The sequence below is a fragment of the Musca autumnalis genome, unplaced genomic scaffold (assembly GCF_047663935.1).
Source record: "Musca autumnalis isolate F117 unplaced genomic scaffold, ASM4766393v1 scaffold_1, whole genome shotgun sequence".
NCBI classification, from domain to species: domain Eukaryota; kingdom Metazoa; phylum Arthropoda; class Insecta; order Diptera; family Muscidae; genus Musca; species Musca autumnalis.
Genome location: NW_027411644.1, coordinates 195,302,238 through 195,319,822, shown reverse-complemented (window position 1 = coordinate 195,319,822; position 17,585 = coordinate 195,302,238). Strand labels below are relative to the sequence as shown.

The window sequence follows — 17,585 nt, the reverse complement described above, 5'->3', positions numbered from 1 at the left end:
CGATCATCGGCAATGAACAAAGGTTTATAATGCTGGCTGAGAAGATAGATAGCTTTACGGTCCATGAAGACTCTCCTACCAGAATCAGCGGATAGTGTCATAGTTCGCCAAATATAATCAGGTGCCTATTGGTATGAAAAATGACTTTACCTGGCAACACGTCATTTTCCTTGGGTCAGACCATCTCCCCATAATTGTTTCCATAAGTAGATTGTTTAATTTCATCACCTCTGGTATAGCCGCACTTTCATCAATCATGAGATTGACCTAGTTTCAGAGAGTTCACTAATCACCAATCCTTCTGACGTTCGGGCAGTGGAAAAGACGTTCCGAGACAGCATCACTACTGCAGCCGCTTGCTATAACCTGATGATCGAATACACGAAGTGAGACCCAATTTCCCAGAATAGGTGGCGGAATTGGTTAATGAGAGTGATGAGCTTCGTCGTGCCAACCATAGTGACACCAGAGTCAGGGAGCTGACACTGGAAGTTAACAGGTTGGTCGATGAGTAGAAGCGGAACAAGTGAAGTTGAGGTTTTACTTCTCCCTAGCGAACGAAATTGCTATCCAATTGCCGATCGTCAGTAAACCACGACTACAGCGCTGCACGACATCAAAACTCATCACTCAACCAGAACAAGCCGTGCGATAGGCCAGTGTTGGTGGCGCCCAACCTATCAAAATCCTTTGATACTGACAAGCACACCACGCTGTTTGAAGACATTGTGCAAACTACCCTCAGGTCAAGTTTGAAACGTTGGTTAGTCAATTATATGTGTAGATGGCTGTTAAACGTGGAGTTCAGGAACAAGAACACCAACCTCTGTAAAGTGAAACAGGGCTTTCCCTAAGGTAGGGTGATATCTCCTGAACTGTTTAATCTCTACCTCTGCTGTATTAGGCCTCCTCCAGACGGCGTTCAGGTAATTACGTATGCGTATGTCATTTGTAAATGGCTGAGCTCCTATTTGGATGATCGTAGCATGTGATGATGCCAGTTAAACGCGGAGTTCAGGAACAATAACACCAAGCTCCGTAAAGTAAAACAGGGCTTTCCCTAAGGTAGGGTGATATCTCCTGTAGGCCTATTCTGTAACTTTTATCGATTGAAGAGTTGTTAAAATCTCTTTTGTTTTTGTAACAACTACAAAACAAACAAATGAAATTGTTGTAAAATAAACAATGAGTAAAGTTGTTAAAAAGTTACAGAATAGGCATACTGAACTGTTTAACCTTTACCTCTGCTCTATTCCTCCTCCTCTAGACGGAGTTGAGATAACTATGTATGTGTATGTCATTTGTGAATGGCTGAACTCCTATTTGGCTGATCGTAGCGCCTTTTTCCACGAGTGCAATATGTAAATATCCGCGACTAAATCTACGGTCACTCTGTTCATCACATGGACTGCAGAGAAAGGCACAGATTTCACTTTCGACAGCACGTTTACGTCATCCGCTCATGCCACAGCTACTATCTGTGACAGGCTGAGATGTAGGGAGAAGGTCCTCAAGTCTCTAGCCGGCAGCACTTGGGATGTAGGCAACGAAACCTTGTTGAATACATATAGCACCATAGGTCTGTGGAAAGCTATGCGGCGGAAGTGTGCTCAGCCGTTATAGGTGCAAAGCGATGAAAACATATTCAAACCTGTGAGAATGCTGCCCTGACAACTGCAACAGAGTGCCTCCACTGTCAACAGTGGACAATCTACATAAGGAGACAAAGATTCTTACAGTGCAGCACTACAATGGCATGCTTTCGTTGCAGTACTTGCTCGGGTGAGAGCCATTCTAATCACAATATGATGGATGGGACCCCCCACCCAAGCATGTCAGCAAGCACCTTCATGATCTAGAAAAAGAATTCCAACGTTATAAGAGGGAACCCCTAGATCAGCATGTTTATCAAGCAGGTTTAAATAGCATTTACACAGATACAGTCGTAGATGCCATAAACAACTATCGTGTGAATGCGGTCCTCGGGGTACATCCCACATTTATTGCAGCTGAGGAGCATCAGCTGACACGACAATCCAGAGTAGTTTTGGCTTAACTGAGCTCGAAATGGTGCAGCGATGTAAATTCCTATAAGACAAGGATTGATTTTTTGGATTAGCCGCCCTACAACGTGTCCACATAGGTCTGTGTTGTGGTATAGCACCCCCATATAAAAGTTCCTCCCGATTTTAGGTATTTTGTCGATTTTAGCTACATTTTTTGACAGAATTAATTGATTACATTTGATTGACATTTGAAATTCCCTGCAGCCCCGAAAACTCTCCACCAAAAATTATCAACATAGGTCCATGTTTTGGTATAGCCCCCATATCACACTACCTCCCGATTTTCGGTATTTTGAGAATTTTAGCAACATTTTTCAACCGAACTAGCTATAATTTGACATTTGAGGTTCTTAGCAGTCCCACAGAGGTCACAATATTTCTTCACTAAAAATTGCCAACATAGGTCCATGTTGTGGTATGGCCCCCATATAACGATACCTCCCGATTTTCGACATGTGAGAATTTTAGCCACATTTGCATAGGCCGCAAGTATTTTTTAGTTTTAATATGCATTTCGGTCCCAAGTATTTTTAAGTTTTAATCTACATTTTCGGCCTACATTTGCTGTAATTGGTAGTCAGGATTCCCAGCAGTCACAAAACTTCCACACTAAAAAGTTCCTGCCGGCCGAACTTAACACTTTTATACTTATTCTTGATTATTGACACAATTCGGTTTCAACCATCTTCATTCTGGGTATACTTTGTGCATCAGCCATCAACAGCACACAGCAAATGATGGCATTTCAGGACTGCTGTGATTGAATGTTGGGAAGCGACACAAAATGTTTGCAAATCATATTAGAAGGGATTATCGGTAATAAATTGAGAACATTATTTGTAATAAAACAACAGTATTCTGTGTCCTGTCTTACAAGAAGCTATGGACGTCATTGTAAGGATAACAAACCAATGGGAATGTAAATTTAGCATTTGTGACGTTCTCCAAAGGCATCAGCGTCAGGATATCTGGGGATTATTTGATAAATGTTGATTTTTTTAAAATTCACTATTTAACCTCTCACCTCACTTCATCTATTCTCTCTCGCCCCGTATACATTTTTCTAGCGTAAATCAATGGAAAAAGCAATGGCTCTGCATGAAAAGGTAATGAAACTGTTGATACGACGTTATGTCACAGCTGAACAAAGGCGCCGTGATGATTTCGGTATTACCGAGGATGACATCATTGAAGTGCGTCAGGACATTAGTTCGTTGCGTTTTGAATTATTGGAGATTTTCCAGAACAACAACTATGTAGTACCGGATATTGAAAAGAAAACAGCAGCAGCAGGTTAGTTGTGCAGGCAGAGACATACACACTCATATTACAATCTACACAATACAGACACAAAGACAAGTGACCTTGGTCTAATTTAAAATGAGGAATTAAGAAACGGTGGGGGATGGGATTTTAAAAATTCTCTTTCTTCTTTTTTAGCCGGCACCAAAAAGGGCAAAGTAATGGAGAGACGTATCCTTAAGGACTTCCAAATCGGTTTTGTGGAAAATCTTAAAGAAGAATTGTCAGCCGAAGGTGGTGGCGATATATTCTCCTCACTGGCCAAGGCTATGGGCAAAAAGAAGTCACAGAAGGGGTAAGAAAAAACAGATAAAATCCTTCTCGATTACAAATAACCACAAGCCACTTATTTGCTTTCTTCGCTCTCTCCCTTTTCGATTAATAGCGATAAGGATTGGAATGCAATTGCTCGCAAAAATACTATGAGTTCAAATCCCATTGGCAGCAAACGTTCATCACTGCAACGTCATTCGCAGCGCAGTTTGAGACGCAGAATTATTGACGATGCCAATGAGGGCTTGAGAATGAATCAGAATCAATTGCTTGGTAGGTCAAATTGTTTCCCCGCTAGTGGTTAAAATCGACTAACCACTGTTCATTTTTGTTCTCCTCCTCCATTAGCCTATAAGCCAGAGTTGGGTGATGTCACAAGGGCAACACGTGTAGCCTATGTTAAATTCATGAAAAAGAAGATGGAGCAAGATGAACAGACAGCACCACCTGAACCTGACCCAGCAGCTGCAGCCGCTGGTAATGATACAAGGAAGACCATTAAACGAGTACAGGTGGGGATTACAAATTAACCGTACTCATTGTTTTCACTGAGATGTCCTATTACTTATTTATTTGTTTGTACATAACATACATAACTACATAACTTTCATTTTCTTTCATATTTCCCTTCAGTCCCGCAAAGAGGATAAATCCCCAGCACCAGGTGGAGCCGCCCCACCAGCAAAACCAGCCGATGGCAAACCAGGTGCACCCAAACCCCCCGGTGGTGGTCCAGCACCAGCTGCCAAACCTGATGCTGCTGCTGCCGCCAAGCCTGCTGTAGCCAAACCCGGTGAAGCCAATAAACCGCCAGCAGCCGCTGCCAAAAAAGATGAAGCTGCTGCAAAACCACCACCAGCAGGAGCGGCTGGTGCAGCGGCCGCAAATAAAGCTGCCGCTCCTGCTGCACCCGGTAAACCTGATGCCAATGCTAAACCACCAGCAGGTGATGCCGCTAAAACAGCCGCTGGGGCTGCCACCAAAGCCGCTGGCGGACCTGGCGATAAACCGGCAGATGCCAAAAAACCCGACGAGAAAAAGCCTGACGAAAAGAAAGCCGATGATAAGAAACCCGATGACAAGAAACCCGATGATAAAAAACCGGATGATAAGAAGCCGGGCGATAAGAAACCAGACGACAAGAAACCCGATGATAAGAAACCTAAGACAAATATTAAAGTGGGTCAGAGTAGTGCTGCTGCCGGTGGTGATCGTGGCAAGTCGACTGTAACTGGCCGCATGATATCCGGTTGGCTGTAAAGCAAAAATAGAAAACTAAAAACAACAAAGAAAAGGATATTGCCCTCAATTCAAGGGGTCATCCGAATTCTATTCTTATTAAGCATTACAACCTGAGACTAAAGACAAATAATTCATATTTTTTAAAGAAAATAATAAAAACAAAGAAAGTAAATAAAGCGGATTATAAATATATTTAACAAATTGGGTAAGAAAATATTTTGTTTCATACGAAAAGGGGCAGGAGGTTCCAATATAAGTGAAGAAAACTATTTGGCAGAAAAGCTATTGCAAAAGGTTAAGGTTTAGGTATTGCAGTTTAATATGAAAACTTATCTTTATATCCCACTAAGCGTTATTGTATTTGCCGTGACAGACCCATAGTTAGCAGTGAAATGGCGTAACAACTTTTCACAGGAAAAAATCGAGATTTTCAGAAGGCAGAATGAAGCCCATAACTTCTACCATGTTGTAGTAACATCATCCTCCTGTAGAGACTAACAGGTAAAAACACCTCAACTTCGGCCGGGTCGAACTATTTATAACCTCCAGAATCAAATATTCTGAACTTATATGGAATAATTAATTTTCATTACGTTACGAAAGTACCAATGCCCACAATTTTAGGTGTAGAACAATTTGTTGACCACAGGGAACCTCCAATTCCCAGGTAATGTTATATGGGGGCTATACCAAAACATGGATATGTATTGACAATTTTTAGTGGAAAGGTGCTGTGACCGCTACGACCTCAACTGGCAAATTACGTTTAGTTCTGTTAAAAATTGTAGTTAAAATCTTGAAAATATCAAACATCGGGAGGTACCATTATATGGTGAATGTACCAAAGCATTGACCCATGTTGACAATTTTTGTTGTAGACGTTTTTCGATCACTGGGAACCTCAAATCTCAAATGGAGGTAGCGTTATACGGGGGCTATACCAAAACTTGGACCTAAGTTCCTAATTTTTAGTGGAGAAGTTTTTGCACGACTGAGATTCAAATGTCAAATTACATATAGCTTGGTCTATAAATGTAGCTTAACTCCTCAAAATACCTAAAATCGGAAAGTACCGTTATATGGGGGCCATACCAAAACATTGACCAATAGTGGCAATTTTTATTGGAGAAGTTTTAGGACCACTGGGAATCTCAAATTTCAGGTAGTTCGGTCAACAAATATAGCTAAAATCCTCTATATACCGAATATCGGTAGGTAGCGTTATATGAGGACTATACCAAAATATGGACCTATGTGGACAGTTTTAAGTAGAGATGTTTTGTGATCACTTGGAATCCTAACTGTCGAATTACAGGTACTTCGGTCAAAAATTGTAGCTAAAATCCTCAAAATACCGAAAATCGAGAGGTACCGTTATATGGGGTCTATACCAAAACATGGGCATATGTTGACACTTTTTAGTGGAAATATTTTGTGATCACTTGGAATCTTAACTGTCTAATTACAGGTACTTCGGTCAACATTTTTAGCTAAAACCCTCAAAATTCCGAAAATCGGGAGATACGGTCATATGGGGGCTATACAAAAACATGGACCCATGTGGACAGTTTTTAGTAGAAATGTTTTGTGATCACTAACAACCTCAACTGTCAAATTACAGGTAGTTCGGTGAAAAAATTTAGCTAAAATCCTCAAAATACCAAAAATCGGGAGGTACCGTTATATGGGGGCTATACCAAAACATAGACCTATGGTGACAGTTTTAGGTGGAGATATTTTGAAACCACTGGGAACTTCAATGTTAAATTGCAGGTAGTTCGGTGCAAAAATGTAGCTAAACCCCTCAAAATACCTAAAATCAGGAGGTACCGATATATGGGGTAGTTGAACATACCCTCTTTTTCACAGAAAAAAATTTAATTTTTTTAATTTCAAAAGCAATTTTGTTATGGATCAGGATTCGTCCGGGTCATATTTTGTTTATTAAATACGTTACACATTCAGCTTTTCTATAAAGAAAACATTAGCCGCCGAATCCCGCCTATTTCTTAAATAAAGCAGTTCAAAGTATTTTGTTAAAAAAAAAATTAAAAAACCATTTTTTTATTTTATGTTTCGGGGGGTGAAAATAGTGACCCGTAAATGTCTCTTTGATTTTTAGAAAACCACTTTCTATTGTTTTGTGGAGACTCTGTGGAAAGAAAAAAGAACCTTAAGCATAAATTTTCCTACATCAAACACGAATTTAAAAGGAGATGACTAAAAGCTCATAAATTTGAAGACGTTTTTATGAAAAACAACCAGAAGTGGCTGGAAGGCACTTTTGAAATACCAGTGCATTCGCTTAATCAACCAGGTCGTCCGAGCAAATCATTTTCGGATTCGAGTGAACGAAGCAAGAGAAGAAAAACTGAGGAAATTCGATCAAATGTTGATGATGAAATGATTATACATGCCGAGTCGTAACGCAAACGAATGGAAAAAGAACTACCTCAAAATTGCTCAAAGGAATAGGAAAATCACCAACAAAGGCTAGTAAATATAGAAAAGCTTATTCCAATACCAATGAAACAATTGCTCCTTTGACCCCGTTCCAAGCACTCAAAATGTTCGTAGAAGCTGATCTAACAAGACGACAATATGAAATAAAAAGGGCAACTAACCCAAAGCATTACCCTTGTGAGATCCACTCATAAGTAGTGAAAGATCGTTAAAGAAAACTTCACACAAGATGTTTTCCAGTGAAGTTATAGAACTATTAGAACCTGCCGAACTCCACACACAATCATGCATTGAGCACGAAGAAGTCGAGATAGAAACATCGTTTAATAAGACAATTTAATTTATTTATAATTTTTAATTTATTTATGATTTATGAAAATAAAATGTGTTTTTATTATAAAATATATGTTTTTCTTATTTATTTTGTTAAATAAATACATATTTTTTAAAAATACTGTCTTTCGAAGCCATTAACGTCCAAAAATATTTTTGGCCGCATAAATATTTCAAATCGACCACTGTGCGATGTAGGTCATCTACGAGCTTGACCTGCCTGTAAAATATACTTTATAGGGTTGCTAATGATTATTTCATTGCTTTACAATAGGGGAAAACAAATTTAATATACCCTCCATACTATGGTGGACGGTATAAAAAAGAGGTTAGTCTCCGTTCCGCTATAGTTATACAAACTCTGAAGTACCAAATATCCATAAAGAAAGAACTCTTTATAAACTCACCTACCAATTGTCCAATTACAAAAGTATTATTGTTGTTGTAATAGGGTGAATCTATCTCCAGTTCTATGAATGTACCTACTTCAATGGGTTGTAACCACAAAGCTACTTGAGTTATTTGAGTAGGTTTGGCAGAGCAGTTGAAAAGGTGCAGTGTGCCGTGCAGGCCTGTGCCGCATTCTGACCAGATGTTTTGCACGGTTTCGTCAATCGTTACTTACAATTTACAACGCTGCACCATCCCCAGAGTAGTTGAGTCAAAACTACACTGGTTTGTCGTGGCAGTTGAAGCTCCTCAGCTGCGATAGATGGGGGATGTACTGCGAGGACCACACTCACACGATAGTTGTTTATGGCATCTGTATGAATGCTCGATCAGCAAGTCTGGTATTCGCAACATCATCAGTTGTAAATTGTGGTAGTTCGTACTCGGCAGGAAGACATATAATGGTACGTAGTGCTCTTCTTTTCGCCCTGTCACTACCGACAAATAACTTGCGCACCTCTTTGGATCAGTCGGCGTAACATCGCCAAACGTGACTTATGTCCTACCTTTTTTCTTCACAGGGTTCTAGAATGACTTACCCGTTGCCCACAGTTTACTTATTCCGCTCCAATGTAGAACTCTTACGATGATTTAGCCATTTGTAAAGAAATTTTGCTGTCATCGATCATGACATTCAACTCAGTACTTAACTCTGCCGTCCATGTGGTCCTCGACTAATATGTGTGGAGATGGCGTGCAGCGCTGTTGTCGTGCTGAAGCGCTTACGGGACACATGATGATGGTCGGTTCGTTTTAGGGGGCGACAAAAGCGAAATCGTTCTGTATGCATGATTTAATGCAAATTATTTGTTTGACATTTGCTTAAGTTTGTAGCATAAAATGTGTAGAGATGGGAAATGGGTAAATACCCAAATGGTAAATACCCATTAAAATGGGTAAATTGGGTACAAATGGGTAAATACCCAGGTATTTACCCAATTTGTGGGTATAAACTACAGAAACTAAAATCATGAAATTAGATGCGAAAACGCAGTGTTTTAACAAATTTTAACTGACTATGAATAAAATTACCGTTTTTGGATACATGGCAAGTTAAAATATGATAAATTTTGGTCCATAGTTTGGTAAATCTCTCATATATTGTGGAATCATGTTTTTTGTATTTGACAACTTTTAGATCAGTTTGTTGTAGTTCTTCTTGCAGAAAATCATAAATGCTGGATCTAAATCCAAACATTATGATATATCAGATGGATTAACCCACGATTTCAGGTGATAATCTTGAGATTTAAGTCCTCCTTGACAAAGCTATAATTTTTACATTCTTCGCTAACTGTTTCGCACAAGCAACGACCGATTTGACGTATAAAAAGTTTAGTCCGCTTGGTTTTACCGCTTTGCTGGTATTCTTTTTGATTTTCTGTCTGACAGAAAAACAAAATTTTGATTTCAAAATGAAATTTTATTTACCCAAATAAACACCCAAAAAAGATATTTATTTGGTATTTACCTGGTATTTACCCAAGTTTTGGGTAAATACCGGGTAGAATCCCATCTATAAAAATGTGTAGTTTTAAATTGACAATTCACAATACTGTTTCTTTATAAATGGAAGTATTCGTCATAATGACCAGTTACAATCTCTAATGTAGGAAAAACATAAAATGACTATATAGTCCGGTCAAAATAGACATTGAAATAGCAAAAATTCCCACACGGCTGAATTTTGGTGGAGAGCTAGGGTTTGCCGTTAGAAGCAACGTCCTAAAAGTCCCCATCGATCCCATGTGTGCAAAAAAAAGTTATTCGGGGTCAAAGGTCAAATTTTAATGGTTTTATTTTTTTGAAAATTTATTTTTAAAAAACGGTTGATCTAATCAAAAAGTGATTAAAGTAAATATTGTAGACAGAAAAATTATCTACAAGTATGATCTTTATAATTTTTTTCCTAGAAGGAACCATTCTTGAGATATAGCTGTTCTAAAAAACACACGATTTTTATGCACTTATAGGGGAAATATGCACATATTCATACGAACCGGCTAAAATAAGCGAAGTAACCGGGTCTGCCCCCCCCCCCCCCCCCAAAAAAAATATATTTTCTTGAAGAGAGAAATTATAGCTACCTTTAAAAAAAAAATTCCAACAAAATCGGAGCGTGTTTAGTAGAGTGATTCAATGTTAGAGTCATTTTATGCAAAAATAGCCCATTTAACCCACATGTATAATTGTAAGCCCAAAGGGAACGACCCCAACGAAAACTCTCCGATTTTTTTCAAGTTTTGTCAGAAGGTAGGGTTCGTTGCGCTGATTACGGAAATGTATAATTTTCAACGGTTGCGGATCCGGTTCGCCGGTTATTCGACCCGAAAGGCCAAATTTAAAAACCGGGTTAGACCCGGTTCTACTGAACCGATTACTGCAAAGTGGATATCGTTTGAAAGCTTATGAAAGTATCTAACACATAGTGTCATTACTTTAACCGGTTCCCCTCATAATGTACTTACGCGGCTAATTTTTTATTTGACCTTTAGATCGCGATATCTCGAAAATGGTAAGTCCTTTTTAAAAATCGTAAAGACCGCTCTTGTAGACAATTATTAAATCTACAACTTTTATTTTAGTCGGCTTTTTCTTAGTCTTACCGTTTTTGAGAAAAATTAAAAAACTGAAAAATGCCTCCAAAAATGACCTTTGACCCCGAATAACTTGTTTTGCACACATGGGATCGATGGGGACTTTTAGGACGTTGCTTCTAATGGCCAACCCTAGCTCTCCACCAAAATTCAGCTTTGTGGGAATTTTTGCTATTTCCCCCTTATACGCATGTCTATTTTGACCGGACTAATAGTATGCCAAGATCTAAACATTTTTATACAACCTCTCAATAAAACACTGTGCAACATTTCCAAGGTAATTGTGTGCAAACAACTTCTACTGTGGATTTTATGAAAGTAGAAACCCAATCAACAAAAATCATATTTAGGTTTTGTGTTGTTAGATCGGGTTTAAATTTTATTGTCTCGTCTTCTTCTTCTTTATTTGCAAATCCGTTATCCGGATATAAGCGATCATACAATAGAATTATAAATGTGTTAATATAATTTCATATTTATATTATAATGATTATTCAGGAATAAACAGTTCTCTATTTCTTGCAGCCGAAATCACATTTCCTTCATCTCGGTAGCCTGTCCAGTCTTGGATATTTTTCAGCCTCTTCCTCTTTTTCCATCTATTTTACCTTTTATAATGGTTTGCAGAAACTTATATTTGTCATTTCTCAGGAGATGTCCGAGGTATGCAATTTTTCGAGATTTGACATGTTGCAGCAGTTGTCTTCCTAATCCCATTCTTCTTAGAACGTCCTGGTTTGATACAGGGTCAGTCCAGGGTATCTTTAAAATCCTTCGGTAGACCCATATTTCGAAGGATTCAAGCTTTTTCTCATCGGTAATTTTGATGGTCCACGTCTCAACTGCGTAGAGTAGTACAGACCAGATATAGCATTTCACAAATCTGGCTTTTGTTGAGAGGCTTATGTCGTGGTTTGTTAATACTTTTTATATTTGAAAAAGGCATCTCTGGCCATCACTATACGTCGTTTAATTTCGTTTGACGAATCCCATTTTTCGTTTAATAATACCCCAAGATATGTAAAATTTGTGACTCGTTCAATATTATTATTTTCAATGTTTAGTGTGGTGTTATATTGATCGTTCTTCCTACTCACAACCATGTATTTGGTTTTTTTAATGTTTATTTTTAGGCCATACATTTCGCTCACACAAGTTACTTTGTCTGTGAGCTTTTGTAGACCAGATATGCAGCTATTATTGCAGTGTCATCTGCATAGCGTATGTTGTTGATTATTACACCATGTACTTTTACTCCTATTCGTTCATTTTCAATGACTTCCTTAAATATTTTCTGGGAATAAATGTTGAACAGCAAAGGGAACAATATGCATCCCTGTCTCATTCCTCTTGATATTTCAATTTCGTCTGTTGGTTCACTGTTTATCTCCATCCGAGCTTTCTGATTCCAATACAAGTTTTTTATGCATCTTATTTCTTTTTCCCCAACTCCAATGTACTTTTCGTAATCTATGAAGCTGAGAAAAGCATCTTTTTGGACATCTCTGTATTTCTGCACCAGTATCAGCATGGACATCAAAGCTTCTCTCGTTCCCATGCCTTCTTTGAACCCAAACTGTGAATCTCCCATAGCTTTTTCACATGCAGGGTATATTCTTGTGTGTATTATTCTCAGAAATATTTTTAGAATGTGGCACATAAGGCTAATGAGTCTGTACTCACTGCATTTCCTTGCATTAGACTTCTTTGGTATTGCTACAAAGGTCGATAGTAACCAGTCCTGTGGGTATTGACCAGTGTCATCTACTAGTTTCAGCATTTCGGACGGGATTTCATCAGGTCCAGTCGATTTCTTGTCCTTTAGTGTTATAATTGCTTGTTTTACTTCAGACTCCGTTATTGGATTTCCAGCAATATCCATATTAACGTTGTCATTGCACGATCTGCTTTCATCAGTAAACAATTCTTTAATGTATTCTTTCCAATGGTTTTTTGTTTGTTCCATCTCAAAAATTGGCTGGTTGTTATTATCTAAAAGCGTGGTTGTGGTGGATTTTCTATAAATTCCGGCCGCTTCTTTCAATTTTTTATGAAGATTAAAATCATCATGCAAACTTTGTAGATGTTCAATTTCACGACATTTTCTATTTATAAAGTATTTTTGGCAGCACGGGTTGCTGCTCGAATGTCTTTGTTGACTTCCCAGTATTTCTCATAATCCACATTTTTAAATTTACTGCGTTCTGCTCGAAGCTGTAAAATTGCATCCGTCATCCATTCTTCATTATTTTCTCTAGTACAGTTTCCAAGCGAATTTTCTGTTATTTTGTACCTTTCACATTATGCCAAAGAGTTTCCACATCGTTCAAGTCGATTCTCTCAAGTTCCTTATTTAAGTTATCCTTCACTTGGTTTTTAATAATTGGATTATTAAGTTTTTCACAATTAATTCGGAGCCGTTTCTTCTTTTTTTGAATTGTTGCAAGTTTTGTACGAATGTTCAGCATCAGAAGGTTGTGATCCGATGGCACATCTGCTCCTGGATATGTTGAGCATTTAGTCACGAAGGTCCTATATCTTTTATTAATCATAATATAATCTATTTGATTACGCACTATATTATTTATGTTATCCTGCGGCGATTTCCACGTATAAAGCCTTCTATGATGTAATTGGAATAATGTATTGGCGATAGTAAATCCGTTTTCTTGACAGAATTGGATTAATCTGTTCATATTGTACAATTTTCCAGGGATAATACATCAGCGGTTGCCTTCTGATGGGTATATAGTTTTCCTTCTAGATTTCAGCCGCCTCACTGTTTGCAGCCGCCCAATATGGGATCAGACACTACCGTAACACTTTTTTTTTTTGGTTCGCCCCCCATATTTTATTTTTGCGGTACCCACCATACTGATGAGCGTTCCCCTATCCACCTGGGGAGGCGTCCGATGGGAGAAAAAAAAACGTGAAGAAAAAAAAAACAACTCCACACGGAATTGTCTCATCTAAACATGGCTAAATATTAACATTTTATAGCAGATCGAGACAATATCTCGGAAACCAATTCCAATCTTGTTTAAACCTTTGAAGCAAATTTGTATATAAGAGCATGAAGAAAATATTTAGAGAAATAATCAACTCGAAAACTACATTTATTGCTTCAAAATGCATGATATATCAAAAAAGTGAATTATTTTATATATTTCGCACCATATCTCTAAAACTGTTACATTATTCGTTAACTTATCTTTGGAAAAATTAACCACTGGAATGTAATTCACAAGTCTTCAAAACATTCCATTCTTGTAAAATGACTCTATCACGCTGTTTCTAGCATATTTTTCAAGGACAATTGGATAAATACAGTCGAACTTCTCTGTTACGTAGCGCTTGGGGATCGAAGAATTACTACGTTATAGAGAAAATTCGTTATAGAGAAACCAAAGTAATATGGTTAATTTGACCTACGTACATGAGTAATAAAAAAAGCAAACGTGTGTATACTAATAAACAAGTATTGAATTTTTATTTAGGATTGAAATAACAAGTAATTTTCATTTGTTTTTGATTTTGCCACTTTGCCTTACCGAAAATGAGCAATGGGAGAAAAAAATATGACCGGGAACTTTGTTTCAAGACTCCAAAAAATCGCTAACATTTTAAACTATTTCTGTAACTGCAAATGTAAAGGCAATTCACCAATCTTCGAGTCTAAATAAAAACAATTAATAAACATGCTGACCTCTATAATTCTATCACCACAAAAATATTTGTAACTGATATTTTTCCTCATAAACCACTGTTTTGTTTCTTTTTGTGAACACACACATTGTGTCCGGAATGCAAAAATAAAGTGAACTTCAATAAAAAAGACCGCGATGAATGACTTTGTTTTTTTATTGTGTAAACGCATATTAAAAACGCGTTTGATAAAAAAAATCGTTATGGAGAGATTATTTAGTGTGAGAAATTCAACTTATGCCTCAAAAAAACTTCGCTGTAGAGAAATATTCGTTATAGGAAAGTTCGTTATAGAGAGGTTAAAAAGGTGAAAATAGGCTAAAAAAGCTGTGTTTTCAATTTTTCTTTGTTATAGAAAAACATTCGTTGTAGGGAAGTTCGTTATAGAGAAGTTCGACTGTATATCAACAATGCATTGAAATCCCAAATATAAAATTAGCAGTGTGTGTGACCATTGTTTGAAATATATTTTGTAGAAAGTATGATATGAAATAAGTATTTTAGAGTTTAAGAATATTCTGAAGAATTGCTGAGCGTATATTGCTGAAGACCACAAAGCTAAATCCGTATTACTTTCTGAGATAAGGCCCCGATCAATGGAAAAAGGGTCGTTTTAGCCCGATTTAGATGAGGCTATATAATCCAACACCGATCTAACAACACGAAATCCAAGTAGGGTTTTTGTAGTCCATATATGTACTTTCAGAAAATGTCCATTATAAGTTGTTTGCATTTTCAGTGTTGCATAGTGAAATATTGGGTCGTATGATGTATCACATTCATAGGTATTGTGATACAGCATACGCCCGAATGTACAATAAAATATTTATGAAAATAATAGATTTATCAATTCAATATATCGTTATTTCTCAATATAAAACAATTGTTATTCAACTTTTTAAAATCACACACAAACGGTATCCAATAACTATGAACTATCCCCAGCTTTATTAAAAAGTAACACGTTATTCGCAAAGCTACTTCTAGCCAAAAGTAAAACAACAAAACTTACCCTTTGGCAACAAAAAAGAAGCAACATGTTCCCAACACACACACACACATTAAATTACAAGAAACCTTTGCAACAAAACATTTCATTCATGCCAGCACCTGTTGCTGTTAAGCGGCTCACATACAGACACACATACACAGTAGCAACATTTTTACGAAACGCTTGCGCATTGTTTTCCGGGGGGTCGTGATGGCAAATAAAACAATTGCTTAATTAAATCAATACTCATCTGCTTAAAATAATATTGCAACGCAAAGTCATGGTTATTGTTTTAACAAAGTTTTTAGGTTTTTCATGGCAAACTTTTAATTCAGCAAAAAATAAAAATACCTAATTGAACATTGTAACCTTTTCAACAAGAAGAATAAGAAGACAAAAATTAAGCAAAAAAAAAAACAACGATGTCTTCCAATGTCAGGTTGCTTGTTGGGGTAAATCTATTGTTGGTTGTGTTGTAGAACATAACATGGACAAGTCAAAATGTGGCATCTCATTATCCCAAATATGCTCGTACATTTGTAAAATTCTTTTTTTTTTCTTGTTTGGTATTTTTGGACAGAGTTCGCCAGAGTGCATTTACGTAGAAGGGTTGCCGTTTTACAGTTCTATGTATGTATGTACATATATGTAAATAAAGGGATACTATGGGAATACTGTTTAGGTGGAAGACATAACTTATTGAAATTTTGATAGTTAAAGTAAAAAACATCTGAAAATTTTTTCCAGTTCCTGGGAAGAAATAGCTTCTTCGTCTCTGTTCTATTCTTAAACTCACAGTTTGACTTTTGACAAAGTGAATTATAGATAAAGAAAAGAGTCTAAGGTTGCGTATACATTTCGACAGTACTTATACGTAGTGTTGTACCTTCGATCGTTCACCGGCTCTAATTTTTCCAAATTTCCTTTACAAACAATTCCATTTAAAAAAAATTAAAAAAATATTTTTGCGAGGATATCTTCGATATTTGGTATAGAGGTTAAGGAAACAAATTCCGGTTTCAAATCTGCTCGCTCTCACAAAATTGGGCGATGCAAAAGTTATAGCGGTTTTTATTCTCTTACAAAGAAACAATATTTTAAAATTTCTTATTTGTTGTATTGAGAAAATGTATGCAAACATCAGTAACATATATCCATATCCATCCGTAGATGTACCATAATTTCTAAAGTTTGTTTTTATTTTAGCGGAAAATCAAAAAATTAAAAAAAAATCGGGAAGCAAATCTAGATTATACTACATCAGAGTCCGTATAAAGCTCTAAAAAATAAATTAAAAATATCTTTCAGAATTTAGACGATGAGACGAGACGAGAGATTGGGTATATAAATTGCATGTTATAGCAACAACAAAAGAGAAAAAACTTATTGTTGAAATACTATTTCAAATATATGTATGTATATTTTGGTTCGATTAGAAATATTAGAAAAAAATATTTGGGAGTTCTCCAACTATTTCGCTAAAATCCCATACAATAATTAGTGTACTCTGCTAAAACTTCATCAAGAAATATGGTTTACTATCGCGAAAGCCTAACTGCTTACTGTGATAATTTACAAGGATAGGAAATTAAGAGTAATATGGAAATTACAATCATTCAAAAAATATGAAAATTAAAAAGCTTGTTATTCGCGAATTAGTTAAAGTCGGTTGATGCGCATCCGATGTTGGATACATCGAATCAATCTCTTTTAATATGTACACATATATCGATGTTTCACTCAGCGGCCATTGCACAGTGGATGCGCCCAAAATAAAAAAAATCATTTAAAAAATTATAGATGCAAATCGATTCAAAACATTCCAAATTTTTCGAAACTCAACTTACTTTTTAAATTTTTCGCGGTTCTTAAGGAGAAAAAGCTTCACAAACATGACTGATTTTGAAAAAAAAGTATTAAAAATTAGAAAAAATAGTTATATTCTAAGCGAATTTATGAAACAAAGGACTGTTTTTAACGCCTTAACATAAGTTGAATCATTTAGTAAATTGCCTAAGCTTAATTTTTCTAGTTATGAAAATTCCTCTAAATTGCAAAGGTTGCCAAATATTTTGGTTACAATATTGGTAAAAAGAAATTATTTAATATAGATGAATGGATTTCCTTAAAGTTTTAGTTACTTTCCAAAAATACGCAAGAATT

The 17,585-nt window shown here is 36.7% G+C and overlaps 1 protein-coding gene across 11 annotated transcripts in view; it reads left to right on the top strand.

The window, feature by feature from the left end:
• Positions 1-17,585, top strand: part of trp (transient receptor potential) — a 95,291-nt gene that overhangs the window by 45,360 nt on the left and 32,346 nt on the right. For 8 of the 11 annotated variants that reach the window (XM_073959558.1, XM_073959557.1, XM_073959561.1 and 5 more), the window contains 5 exons: positions 3,134-3,359; positions 3,507-3,663; positions 3,754-3,914; positions 3,990-4,153; positions 4,275-5,084. In XM_073959558.1, coding sequence (XP_073815659.1) covers positions 3,134-3,359; positions 3,507-3,663; positions 3,754-3,914; positions 3,990-4,153; positions 4,275-4,901 — 1,335 coding nt within the window. In that variant the 3' untranslated portion in view covers positions 4,902-5,084. Of the gene's footprint in view, positions 1-3,133; positions 3,360-3,506; positions 3,664-3,753; positions 3,915-3,989; positions 4,154-4,274; positions 5,085-17,585 lie in introns of those variants that run through there. The other 3 variants (XM_073959555.1, XM_073959554.1, XM_073959556.1) reach the window with 1 other exon arrangement.